Source organism: Tupaia chinensis, unplaced genomic scaffold (genome assembly GCF_000334495.1).
Source record: "Tupaia chinensis unplaced genomic scaffold, TupChi_1.0 Scaffold143481_1, whole genome shotgun sequence".
NCBI lineage: Eukaryota > Metazoa > Chordata > Mammalia > Scandentia > Tupaiidae > Tupaia > Tupaia belangeri.
In genome coordinates, this window is record NW_006203325.1 from 778233 (window position 1) to 791921 (window position 13689).

At 35.3% G+C, this 13689-nt stretch overlaps 1 protein-coding gene across 4 annotated transcripts in view; it reads right to left on the minus strand.

Moving 5' to 3' along the window:
* SNX13 (sorting nexin 13) overlaps positions 1–13689 on the minus strand; it is a 187510-nt gene that overhangs the window by 106813 nt on the left and 67008 nt on the right. For 3 of the 4 annotated variants that reach the window (XM_006163893.3, XM_006163891.3, XM_014582270.2), the window contains 4 exons: positions 13311–13423; positions 7630–7732; positions 5680–5769; positions 3730–3851 (listed from right to left, as the gene is read on the minus strand). In XM_006163893.3, coding sequence (XP_006163955.1) covers positions 3730–3851; positions 5680–5769; positions 7630–7732; positions 13311–13423 — 428 coding nt within the window. Of the gene's footprint in view, positions 1–3729; positions 3852–5679; positions 5770–7629; positions 7733–13310; positions 13424–13689 lie in introns of those variants that run through there. The other variant, XM_027766434.1, reaches the window with a different exon arrangement.

Consider the following 13689-nt stretch of genomic DNA (forward strand, 5'->3'; position numbering starts at 1 on the left):
AAAGAGAGAAAGAAAGAGAGAGAGAGAGAAAGAAAGAAAGAGAGAAAGAAAGAGAGAGAGAGAGAAAGAAAGAAAGAGAGAAAGAGAGAGAGAAAGAGAGAAAGAGAAAGAAAGAGAGAGAGAAAGAGAGAGAGAGAGAGAGAGAAGGAGAGAAAGAGAGAAAGAGAGAGAGAAAGAGAGAAAGAAAAATTTAAAAATTAATTTTAAAAAATTTAATATATATAGATAGATAGGTAGATCTTCTGACATCTAGCCCAGGCTTCTCTGTCCTAGACATACTATCTTATTTGAAGGGGAAATTAAAATACATGGGTTACCAAAAACTCATCTCCTAAAGCTTCACTCCAATTCATATCCAGGTTCTACAAAGAAGAACTCAACAGGAGCTAGAGGAAAGTTTCTTCCCCCAAAGGACTAATGAAGTAACAGAAAGTAGTGCTAACACAAAGTAGTATTGCTACAAGGCAACTCTCTCACATATGATGTCATTTAATCCTAATAACAACTTGAGAAGGCGGTAAGGGCTATTACCTCCAAACTCAAAAGACTCTATGTGTTTTACCCACTCAAGGACATAGAGCTTAATAAGTAATAAACCTAAAGATGAAATCTAAGACTTCAGACACTAAGTATGTCCATTTAATCCCATTTTCCCTCAAAATATAGCACTTCATTTTATATTAACATTGTCTAATTGTTTCTCATAGTTGATGAATAAATATGAATACTAGAATTCGGTGGCTTTAAATCTGTTCTGTGTTCATACTACCCTTTTTATTGAATTCATAATAAAGTGCACGGGAAAACAAGTGAGAGAAAGAAGAGAAAAGCACCATCCACAACACTCAGTCACACCTCAATCCCCTATCTACAGTCCTCCAGGATCCCGCTACATGCCTGGAACATTTTCCAGCCAACAAGGCCAGGGACTCAAACTATAGTTAGCATGTGCCTCCCAGTTACAGTCCTGTATACTATGACTGCACCACAGAAGCAGGTCATCAGTCTTTTATAAAAACTAATCTATAGAAATCCTTAGGGAGGAAAAAAAAATACACAATTTTGGGTTCATTTTCAGGTTTATGAGCTTCTGGTTAAAAGCCTTGTACAAAACTTAAGTTGAAGGATAAGGCTGATAATTTATTGTCCTGTCTATGATTCAGTGAGCAGCAGAAAACAGAACAATGATTTTAAAAGTATTACCTAAATTTTAAATTCCTTTACACTTTTCAAAAACACTGTGTTAGATATTATTTCTATTTTGCTTCTCTAAACAAAGTTTTTTTAGTCACTGCTGTATCCCTAGCACCTAGCTGATACAAAGTAGACCCAAAGTATTAGCTGAATGAATAAATGGATTTGATCTTGGCAATAACCCTAGGAGGAATGCAGAACAGGACAAGTATTTTTAAATTCATTTTCTATATGAGAAAAAAACATTTTAGATATGAAAAAATGTTGAAAATACTTGCTCACAGTCCCACAGTTAAGTACTAGAGCTAGAATACAAACTCAAGTCCTTGAATTACAAGTTCAAATTTTTCCCAGATCTAAAATGTTTTAATACACTCTTAAGCAGTCAAACCAAAGAAAAATAAACTCTTACTCTCACCCTTTCAAAGAAAAAAATACTAGGATAGTATTACTATAGAAAGAAATGAATGAACAATTATTTAGAAGAGTTCTCTGAAAGAATATTGAACACTCAAAAATGTTGCATATGAAATAAAAGAGATAAAATCCAATTTCTGATCTTCTCTGATTATACCAATTATATTTTCTGTGTCCCATAGTAAGTCTGTATCTGTAATTCTGACTGGTTACTTTATAAATGTTGCTGCTAATCATGAGAGAAGTGCAAATCTATTTTATAACCATGGTTAGTGCTGAAATCATAAACCTTATGCATGCAGGTCCTCAGAAATTTGAGGTTGATAAACAAATCTCATCCGCTAGTCATCCCACACTCGATCTAAAGCTTTAAGATCAACTGAGTTACAGAGGAACAGCCCTGACACAGGGCAACATGAGCTGGAAGAATCTATGCCCACAAAGCAGAAAATACAGTACTGATAACAGCCCTAATGCAAAGCTCTATTCTCCAAGATTCTCAGACTCTCAAAATCACAAGACTGTATTATAAGGACTTAAGTGGGGACTTACTCATGGCCATGGCATGCAGCCTCCTACCTTGAGAATATAGGCTAACAGGGAAATCTTTGTATATGCTGAGTTGCAAAATCTTGTAATCAAAGGAAAAAAGAGGCAGCCTGAGGGTGCAGCAGTAAAATGTAACCCTCTGCCACGTAGACTCACATGGGAAGGTTGCTGTTTGGGTCCAGAGACCTCAAAAAGTATGCAAGACACATATGTGCCCATGATTCAGGCTGCTAAAGCTGCAGGGTGGGTCATGGCACCAATATTCTGTTGGCGGTACTATCTTTTTGACTCTGTCTCTATTTAAAGGTTTTAAAAAGAGGAAGAAATCAGGAGCTGGCCAAGTTTAAATCCCAGCCTCGGTGGCTTGAGAAAGAAGCCAGCCTGTGTATGTGTGTACCCCAAATCTCAACAGAATGGGGAAGTGGAAAAGAAGGGATTGCAGTGTGATCACACCTCACTGAGGGTACTTTCTTTCTCTCTCTTTGGCCAGTGTGCATACTCTCTGGCAAAGAAAGAAAAATGTAAGGAAGAAAGGAAGGGAGGAAAGGAGGAGGGGAGGGAGGAAAGAAGAAATGAAAAAATAAGAAAGTCAACATACTCTAAATAGATATAAAATCTATCCCAACCAAAAATGTCAAGTAGTTTAAGTAGAACAATACAGGCTGAAATACTTTTGCCATGAAGGAAGCAGTACACAGCTTTCTGTAAAGTGAGTTACTTTAGTATCTCCTACAAGAGAAGTTTCTTAAACTTGTCAAAATACACTTTGGTCCCTACTCTTCCTTTTAATATGACTTCCTTTAGGCTGGGTCAAAATTAAGAGAACAGATATGGGGGACCTGCAGGTTGGCATAGTGGTTAAGGCGTTGGACACTCCCACATGGCCGACCATGGTTCAAATCTCGGACCTGGTGGCTTGCCTTCTCAGGTTCTCTCTCTCTCTCTCTCTCTAGTAAAATTTAAAAAAAAAAAAAAAAGAATGAATAAACAAAATTAAAAAGAGAGAGAGAACAGATACGAATCTACAGTGGGAAAAGCAATTATACTGAAACATCTTATTTTCATAGCACTCAAATGAAACAGAGTATCCGGGGAAGAGTGACAAGGAGTATGATCAGCAAGTGGGAGAAAAGTCATCTGTCTTAGATTTCTCAGGGAAAAGTATAATCAGACAGAGTATAATCAAGATACACATTCTGTAAAGACCTCAAAACCGGGACTGGCAAATGGCATGGTGGTTAAGGGTACTGGACTACCACATGGCCAACCATGGTTCAAATCCTGGACCTGGCAGCTTGCTTGCTCACTTTCTCTCTCCCTCTCTGGACAAATTAAAATACATAAAGTTAAATAAAATGATTCTCTAAAAATAAAAAATACCCTCAAGACTGGGTAATTTAAAAGTTACAAGAAATCCAATTGTATAATCTGGGAATTATTACAAAATAATCATCTACTATTCTACTTACCTTTTGATAAACAATTTCCCTTCACTTAAAAGTTATGTTCTCCACTGATACAAACAATATATCTAAATTCTTCTGCACAAATACAATGCTGTGGCCTTACCTAGTAGCAAACTGAATGAGTGCATTTTGAAGAGTCTGTCTAATTTCAAGAAGAAAAGATTCATCATCACTTAGTGTATAATACCAATACTGGACATAATCCCTCAAGGAAAACTGGATTACCTGCAACAAAAATATTGAAATACAACTTTTTAGCATTTATAAAGTTACAGTGGAAACTAAAAACTGAGATAATTATCTGCCAATTTATGTTTACTCTTTATATATTAAATTATAGTCAAAAATACCTGTCTTGGAATCAGCAGTTAGGGCTATGTTGCTGAACTCCCATATAGTCAACTGCGGTTTGAGTCCCAGACCCAGTGGCTTAAACTCACACCATGTGCATGTGCGTGCATGCCCAAAATCCCAAGAGAATGGAGGAGAAGGTATTGCGGTGTGGCCATTCCCCCTGGGGGGTGATTTCTTGCTTTCTGTCTTTCTGTCTCTTTCTGGCGAGCACACATGCCCTATAGCAAAAAAAAAAAGAAAAAACCTCTCCAACAACAACAACAAAAAACCTGTCTTAATTACAAAAGCAACATGAGATAAACTGTTTTAAAATTTTTTTTAACAATTATACTTGTATTTCAACTCATCCACCATCCAAACATTTTAAAAATTAAAACTGATCTATAGAGCCAGCAGGTGTTATGGTGGTTAAGGGCGCTGGACTCCCACATGGCCAAATGTGGTTCAAATCCCGGATCTAGCAGCTTTCTCTCACCCCTCCCACACCCATCCCCAGACCTAGCAACTTGCACACGCGCGTTCTCTCTCTCTCTCTGGTCCAATTAAAATAAATAAATAAATACAGTTAAAATAATAGAAGTGATTCTTTAAAACAAAATGATGCATATCTAAGCCCCATTCAAATTTAGATAAAGATGAGTATTCAGAAAAAAAAAAAAACTGCAATGCTATAATTAAGAGTTCTAATTAATTTGATAGAATAAGATACAAAATAAGGGGGCCAGCAGATAGCACAGGGGTTACATCACTGGACTCCCACATAGCAACAGTGGTTCAAATCCCAGACCCGGTGGCTTTAAACTAATGCTGGGCATGTATGCATGCTTGCCCAAGATCCCAGGAGGAGAATGGAGGAGAAAGGATTACTGCATGGCCATCCCCCCAGGGAGTGATTTCTCACTTTCTCTCTCTCTCTCTTCCTTGCAAGTGCACGTGTCCTATGGCAAAACCTCTAAACAAAAAAATGGAAATATATTTTTAAAGAGATACAAAATAATGCTGACAGGCTGTAATTCTCAAAAAATGTTTTCTGCCCAAGTTTGTATCATTAGATCCATTGCATTCTAATTACAAAATTATTATAGAACTTCACCTAGTTCTACTAATATTTTCAATACTGCCAACTGTATTCAGAATTTGTCAATAAATAGCAAGCAATTCAACTCGCTGAATAATTTTTACAAATCAGAAAAACTGGGTTCACTTGTAAAATGAATGTTAAATTTTTAATATATACATATAATCAAACAAACATCAATGAAAAATAAATGGGGGAAATAGCTTTTTAACCTAATTCTAATTCTAAATTCTAATTTTGACTATATTTGGATCAAATCCGGTATTTCCATATTTAAAAATAAAAGTTGTAGGAAAAAACTATAATTTACCAAACCATTACCTGTTGATAAGAAAGAGTAACACTTTATTATGTATGAAAGTATTAGAAATTTTACCATATGTCAGTAAAAACATCTTTTCTAAATGCCAACTCAACCAAAAGGCTTTGGTGATAAGTAAACCAACCATTATAAGTGAGTTAATAAATAAAGCTACATCTTTGAATACAGAAATCAGGGATAGCCTAATCATGAAATTCCAGTATATTATTTAAACAGTAAAAAGTATTTTTTAGTATTTTCAAAAGAAGCACACCTAGGACATAATATATGAAATACAAATACCACATACTAAAACTCACTTGCTGGAGAGGCTCATCAATTATATTGGCGCCCGTCAATCTTCTGTCAATCTTAATAGTCCTGGCTTCCCGTTTCATTTCTTCTAAACACTTAAAGGAAATTATAATATTTCACTGAGTAGTTTCTTGATTTAAAATCTCTTTAATTTACTTCAAACTGAATACTCATTATAACCTCGCTTCATTATCCTCAAGACAAAAAATAACCTTATTTCTTGAGACCCTGGTATAAAATACAAAGACTATTTCTCAAGTTAATAAAACTAACCAGAAATAGAATCCATCATTGCCCTCGAAATTTTAATTAAATCAGCAAACATGCTTAGTAAAAAAACTAAAACTGTTCAGATACAATGTTACATATTTCAAAAAAAGTTTAAAAATATAAAAGTGTTTCAGGTAAGTCAAATTAATAAATGTCTTTATTGGACACTCTCACTTTTACTCCTTCCCCCTTTGTAATTCAACACAGTACACCAAATTAATATATTTAATTGATTTCAATCAGAAATGACTTTTGACATCTGCAGAAAATGTATTTCTCTACTTCTCCTTCAGTGACCTGGGAACAGATGAAAAGTAATAGGAGACTCAAATTAAAAATATATACCAGGTAGTTAAAGCATTGTCTGCCACCCAGTCAACTGTGGTTTGAGTCCTGAACCTGGCGACTTGAAAGTCACACTTGGGTGTGCATGCCTAAAATCCCAGAAGGAAAATAGAGAAGGGATTGTGGCTTGGCCATCCCCCAGATCCCTATCCCTCTCACTGTCTCTCTCTCTCTCTCCAGTGAGCGCACACACATGGCAAAATAAATTTAAAATATATATACGCACACCAAAAAAACAGGAATAGTTATATAAAATAATGTTTCAAGGCAAAAAATAAAAACACTAAGGTTATTTTCACAGAACATACTTTCAAGACCTATTTTTTAAATAGCAAATTAAAATCACTACTTTTATACTAGCTACAAAAAAAATGAGTTATAAAGATATACCAGGTGCATATATATGCTTTTGTGTCCAAAATTCCAAGAGGAGAAGGATTAAGGCATGGCCATCATTCCTAGAGGGTAATTCTCTCTCTTTCTCTCTATCTCTCTCTCTCCTGTGAGCACATGCACCCTATAGCAAAAAAAAAAAAAAAAAAAATTAGTTTATCAAAATTAAAGTCAGTGAGATAGAGTGAATGTTTTTTATTTCGGTAATACAATATTGTATATTACGTACATTATCTCCTATATTTTAGCATTTAATAGACAAGTTTAAATCTGTAGAGTTAAGTTACCAGTATCAGCTCCAGGCTAATTGTCTTCACCATGATAAAATCACCCCGATCCCACAGAATTGAAAGCACTGTAAATCTAAAGTCTATCCACAGTATGCAATTCCAATTTTATTTATATAATATGATACTGGGGAAAGAAAATAAGAAGAAAAAAAAAGAAAGAAAAGCAACAACACTACTCAAGATGATAAAAATTAGGCCTGAATTATTAAAACTATGAAAACTGTACAACCTAATTACAAACTCTACTTTTCACAATAATTAAAGAAAAGATGCCCATTTTCTCCCTCTAGTTCCTATGCAATTTACGTCATTCAAAATAAAATTTTCATTTACATTCTTACAAATCATACATGATGCTTTGAAATTCTGTTAAGAGATATGAAAAACACCCAAACTGAACTAACCAATTTATATCTTTTCCTCACATTTACACTCCCCCCCTTGACATCTAACACTAAGAAAACTCTTAAGATGACTTTTTTTAAATGTACTTTTTAAAGTACATTCTTAAATGTATGATCTTCCGTGTAATCAGAAAATCTCCCATAAATTTATACTGAGTTAGACAAAAATCTGCCAAGTCATATAAAGGTGATCACATTATCACTACTGCAAAGAAATGAACTTAGAGATTTCTCATTCCTTTATATTACGTACCTTAGGAACCCCAGTTGATGTTGGAGGAAGAAAAGAGTGTTCACACTGCTCTAGGTACTTTTCTGAGTTTGTTTTTCCAAACAGAAGAGTAACCACTAAGCCCCTAAGAAAAAAAAAAAATGCTAATTATAGACACAAAAACAACATTTGAGGGTAACTTAACACATCTACTGCATATATATTTTCCAGATTCATAGATAGCTAAGCATTCACTAAAAAGCTCATGACTTCAGGCCAGCGGGTGGCATGGAGGATAAAGGTGCTGGATTCCCACATGGCTGACTGTGGTTCGAGTCGCAGACTTGGTGGCTTACTCACTTTCCTTTCCTCTCTCTCTCTGTCTCTGTCTGATCAAATTAAAAAATAATAACAAATGAAATTAAATAAATAATTATTTTTAAAAAAAAAGAAAAAGCTCATGACTTTGGCAAAGCAAGATCTATTTTGTTATACCCTGAAGTTTAAAACTGTGGACACTTTGTGAACTACAAAAAAAAAAAAAAAAAAACGCTTTTCAAAGTTTTAATCAAATACATTTCATAAGAATCTTAGGCAACATCTTCAAATTTTAGAAAAACCAGCCCTCATTAAATTAGCAGCTAGTGGGCCCGACAGGTGGTGTGGTGGTTAAAGGGCACTGGACTCCCACAGAGCTGACCATGATTCGAGTCTCGGGCCTGGCAGCTTGCTGTCTCACTTTCCCTCTCTCTTTCTCTCTCTCACTCTGTCCCTGTCAAGTTAAAATAAATAAATTTCTAAAAATTTAAATTAGTAGCTAACTAATAATCAAAGATACAGAAATGAGATCTAAATCTCCAACTAATGATACAATCCTTTAGTTCTATTAATTTGTTAAGGTATATGTCTAGGTATAAATATGATCTGCCATTATTAATATAGAATAAATAAAGGCTATATACAGAAAGAGAGATCCAATTTATAATTTGTTTTTAAAAAAGCTAGAATTTGGACCAGCAGATAGCATAATGGTTACATTGCTGAACTCCCACATAGTCGACCACGGTTCAAGGTCCAGATCCGGCAGCTTCCAACTCATGCTCAGTATATGTTCATGTATACCCAAAATCCAGAGAAGAGAATGGAGAAGGGACTGCGACGTGGTCATCTCCCCAGGGGGATGATTTCTCACTTTCTGTCTCTCTCTTTTTTTGGTGAACGCATATAACCAATGGCAAAAATCTCTCCAAAAAACAGGGCTAGAATTAAGAGAAGAAATATAAGTGTATCGCTAACAGAATTAGCTTTTTTGTTTAGGAGAGGTTTTTGCTATAGAGTGCATGCACTCGCCAGAGACGGACAGAGACAGAAAGTGAGAAATCACCCCTCCCCCGCAGGAGCACGGCCATGCTGCAATCCCTTTTCCTCTGCTCTCCTCTTGGCATCTTGGGCACGCACGTGCACGCACCCGGCATGAGTTTTTAAGCCGTCAGGTCTGGGACTCGAACCTTGTCGACTACGTGGGAGTCCAGCAATGTGACCATTATGCCAACTGCTGGTCCCAGGTTTACCATTTTTTTAAACAATTATAGAATCAAGGTTAAAAAAAATACTATGGGTTGTTGGAAAAGTTATGAGGCATTTTTGCATAGAAAATAGAGAAAAATACATTATGACTTTTCCAATGACCCAATAGTGTTACTGGGGCCAGCAGATAGTAGTTAAGGTGCTGGACTGCCACATGGCCAGCCACAATTCAAGTCTTGGACCACCCAGAAACTTGAAAATCATGCCAGGCGCAGGTGTATGTAGGCCCAAAATCCCGAGAAGGGAGAAGAAAGGACTGCAGTATGGCATGGCTGCACCCCCTGGGGGACTGACTCCTCACTTTCCCTCTCTCTGAATCTCTTTCCTTTATGGTGAGCATACGCACTAAGACAAAAAAAACTAAAAAAGAAAAAGAAAAAAACACTAGTTTAGGACTGCTTCACTGTACATACTGACTAAATCTAATCAGTATTTCCTATATTTAAAATTTACCAGCAAACAGACATGCTGGAAATCCACAAAAGAAATCATTTAATCTTACAATAATCTTAAGAGTAATCTTACAATGATTCAAAGGTGGAAACAGTGAAAATTAAACATGATCAGTCTCAACTACAGAAAGTCAAATCAATTCATATCATTAATTTAGCCTTTGCTTTTTTTAAAAAAACTGGTTGGGTCCAGCAGGTGGCATAGTGGTTAAGGTGCTGGACTCCCACATGGTCGACTGTGGTTCCAGTCCCAGAACGGACAGCTTGAAACTCACACCAGGCATGTATGCCTAAGTGCCCAAAATCCTGAGAGGAAAATGGAGGAGAAGGGATTATGGCATTGGCCATCTCCCCAGTGGGGGGCGGGAGGGGTGATTTCTCACTTTCTCTCGTTGTCTTTGTATCTCTGGTGAGCACATGCCCTATAGTAAATACCTCTTTAAAGAAAATTATATTTCTGGGAACCAGCAGTTAGCATAATAGCTATGTCGCTGGACTCCCACATAGTCGACCGCGGTTTGCGTCCCGGACCGGTGGCTTAAAACTCACGCCGGGCGCGTGTGCGTGCATGCCCAAGATCCCGAGAGGAGAATGGAGGAGAAGGGATTGTGGTGTGACCATCCCCCCTGGGGGGTGATTTCTCGCTTTCTGTCTCTATGTCTCTCTCTGTCTGTCTGGTGAGCGCACGCGCCCTATAGAGAAAAAAAAAAAAAAAGAAAATTATATTTCTAAAGCAATATCATAAAATAGACTGATGAAACATTACCTTTGCCAACAGTACCTAGCGAAAAGTCTGATTTTAAAAGGACCTAATAGTTGCAACTATGAAGTTTAAGCTACAAATGATTCATAAGTCAACAAATAAAGGAAATAACCATAACATGGTATAGACAGTATCCCACAATAATAGGAAAAAACAACTCCCCCAAAAAATACAGAAAAAAATGAGTGTTTTTCTTCCCCAAAGTTTGCTTTATATTAGAAAATAGGGATTAGCTTTGACTATATGCAAAGCATACACACTATCAACATTTCACATGGGAAAACTGCAGAACTCAAGTTTTATTAGCAAAAAGGGAAGATCTACAGGAAAATGTATTAATTCCTTTTAAACCTGCACTAGAAAAAGAACAAAAACACATCCTTAGACACACAAGTAAACACTAAAACTAAGAAATGACATTTAACTATATCAATGTAATCATTTTACTTAAAATGGATACTTTATAAACCTATTTTTGTTCTTCATAAAGCACTAAACTATACTGTTATATTAAAGGGACATTCTTCATAATTAGAACTAAAATAAGACATATTTGATCCAGGAAATTATAGTACTCATTAATCATAATTGTCTAAGTTGGAAATGTCTAAATAACGCCCCCCCCTTCCCCAAACTCTGATTTTGGGAAGCCTGTGAGTTGGAAGTCACTGATCATCATGGCAGTGAGTTTCACTAGGATCAAGAATCTGGAACACGCTGTCAGACCAATTTATGATATGGCATGAACTTGGCATTTCGGATCCCACCACATAATTCTTAACACTATTTAAAGAGTTTTCTTAAAGTAGCCCTCCCACACCTTCCAATATCCCATCTTATCTAAAAGATTTTATAAAACTCTTACAAGTATACAAAAGATTTTGTAAAATTACTCCTAGAAAAATCTGATTTAAAAACGAACCAACAAAGATTTCCATGATTTTAGAATGAATGTACTGATCAGCCTTCTCTCCTTCCCAACTTTATAGGAAGCAGTTTATTTTAACAGAAATGACTCTCCATCCTACCTTCTAAATATTATATTCCATATGTAAAGCTCCAATTTCCTCCCATTCCAGGTATTGTGAAATATTCTGATATCCTTTTCTTTCACTCTTGATAAAGACTTATTCAATTACTGAAATAAAAAAGAACTCTCTCCCTTTCAAAGACGCATCTCAGACAATCTCCTTTCTGGTCAATAATAGTAGCCTCAACCCCATGGGAGAGCGATGGAACCATGCAGCTAAGCAGTCATGCTGTGGCCTTCATTTGTGACTGAGGAATACAATTAGGAGATCCATTTGGCTGCTTATATATAAGGTCTTCAATCATCTTTTTTACTAATTTGTGGGCTTGTAACAGTCATTAAGGGAGCCAGATACCACATGGTTGACTGTGGTTCAAATCCAGGTACTGCCGGCTTGAAAAACATGCCATATTATGTGTGCATGCACACATGCCCCAAATCCTGACCAGATGGAGAGATGAAGGAAAAAAGGATTGCAACATGACCATGTCCAATTGAGAGGTTAGTTCTCTGTTCATACACGTAAGCTCAGGGCCCCCAGTTATTAAAAATAAATAAATAAAGATATTTTGAACTCCACATATCTGACTCCTAAGGCTGAAATAAGTTTGTTTCAGTACACACAATTATTATGAAAAGACAAGATGTAACATAAAATACAGTTTTATGAGAAGTCTTTGATACAGTTGTTTGAGTTAACTAATTCTCACTTGTTCAACAATCAGTTGGTGTGTTCCCTATAAAATGACTATGCACATGACTTTTAAACCTGTGCCATGCAAAGGTGATAGGTGGAGGTTAATTCAGAACTCATCCCTCTGGAATCTTATAAAGTCTCTCAAGCCACTGGTTTATATACACTGCTCAATTCAGCTAAGTCTTAGAAATGTAGGGTCAAACAACTCCTCCAAATGTCTAGGGTCTCAAAAATTAGAAAAAACAACCAAACTCATAGGTTTTCATTCCACAGCTAATTACATAAATGTACAACACATATACACACAAACATATTAACAACAAAATACTCTTTTCAGCTAAACCACCTTGAGTTTCTAAATGACAAACATCTCACTTGTTCATACATTTTCTAGTAATTCATGTCTAGTACCAAATGCTCTACATTCAAAGCTATAATAAATTATAACTGAAACCTTTCTTATAAAGGTTTATCAACTTAAGGGAAAACATAAACATTGGAAACCAAATAATCATAAAGAGAAAACTGCGAAATCAGGTGTTTATTTGAATTTTCTTGGCCAAAATGCAATATTTATTAAGAGATATAATTAACATTATTATCTGAAGTCTTATAAATGATCTCTACTATGATGTAAAACATAATTTGTCATCTTAGTTTAATTCATTTATCTAATTTTACAATGAATAAGAAAATTTCAACTTTATTTTTTTTAATATTTATTTATTTAATTCATTCATTTGTTTTAATTTAGTGACCAGAGAGAGAGAAAGTGAGAAAGCAAGCCACCAGGTCCGGGACTCAAACCATGGTCAGCCATGTGGGAGTGTCCAGTGCCTTAACCACCATACCACCTGCTGGTCCCCAAAAATTTCAACTTTAAAGGGACAATAATACCAAAAGGAATTTTTAAAACTTTAAGACTTCTCATATTATCACATAAAATATTTGAATCTTGAAAAATTAAAATTTTATGTTCAAAAATGGCTACACACATTTCTGATATAAATAATAATCCACACTGTTTTATTTTTACAGGCATCTTAATTTTACATTTTTTAAATGTTGGTAAAAAACAACTTACAAAAAATAGCCTTCACAAGTAAATCGTACTTTAATTTCTCACCGTCATTTGTTTCTATTTTGAACAATACAAGACACATGAATTGTAAAACTATCATTGAGTATACTTACCCACCCACAAAGCAGAGGATATAAAATGCCAAATAAAATATTACAAACGGTCCAAAGGTTATTAGGAAAAGAACAATGCCAAGGCTTCCCCATCCCCATATGGATAGACTGGCCTGAAAAAAAGCAAAAATAAATGAACAAAATAAATAAACAATTCTCCATTTTAATTATAATAGAACCACAACTCTACATTGTTTTACGTTTCTTTTGAAACGTCTTTGATATTGTTTCTGTACCTGTTAAAATATTAACTTTTCAAAGTGTTAGGTATACCCTTGGAAAATTGTCTTCAAGAAACTATATACAAAAATCACTATGTAAAAACAAAATTATTAAATTATTTTTAAAAATTATTAAATTATTAAAAATTATTTTTAGA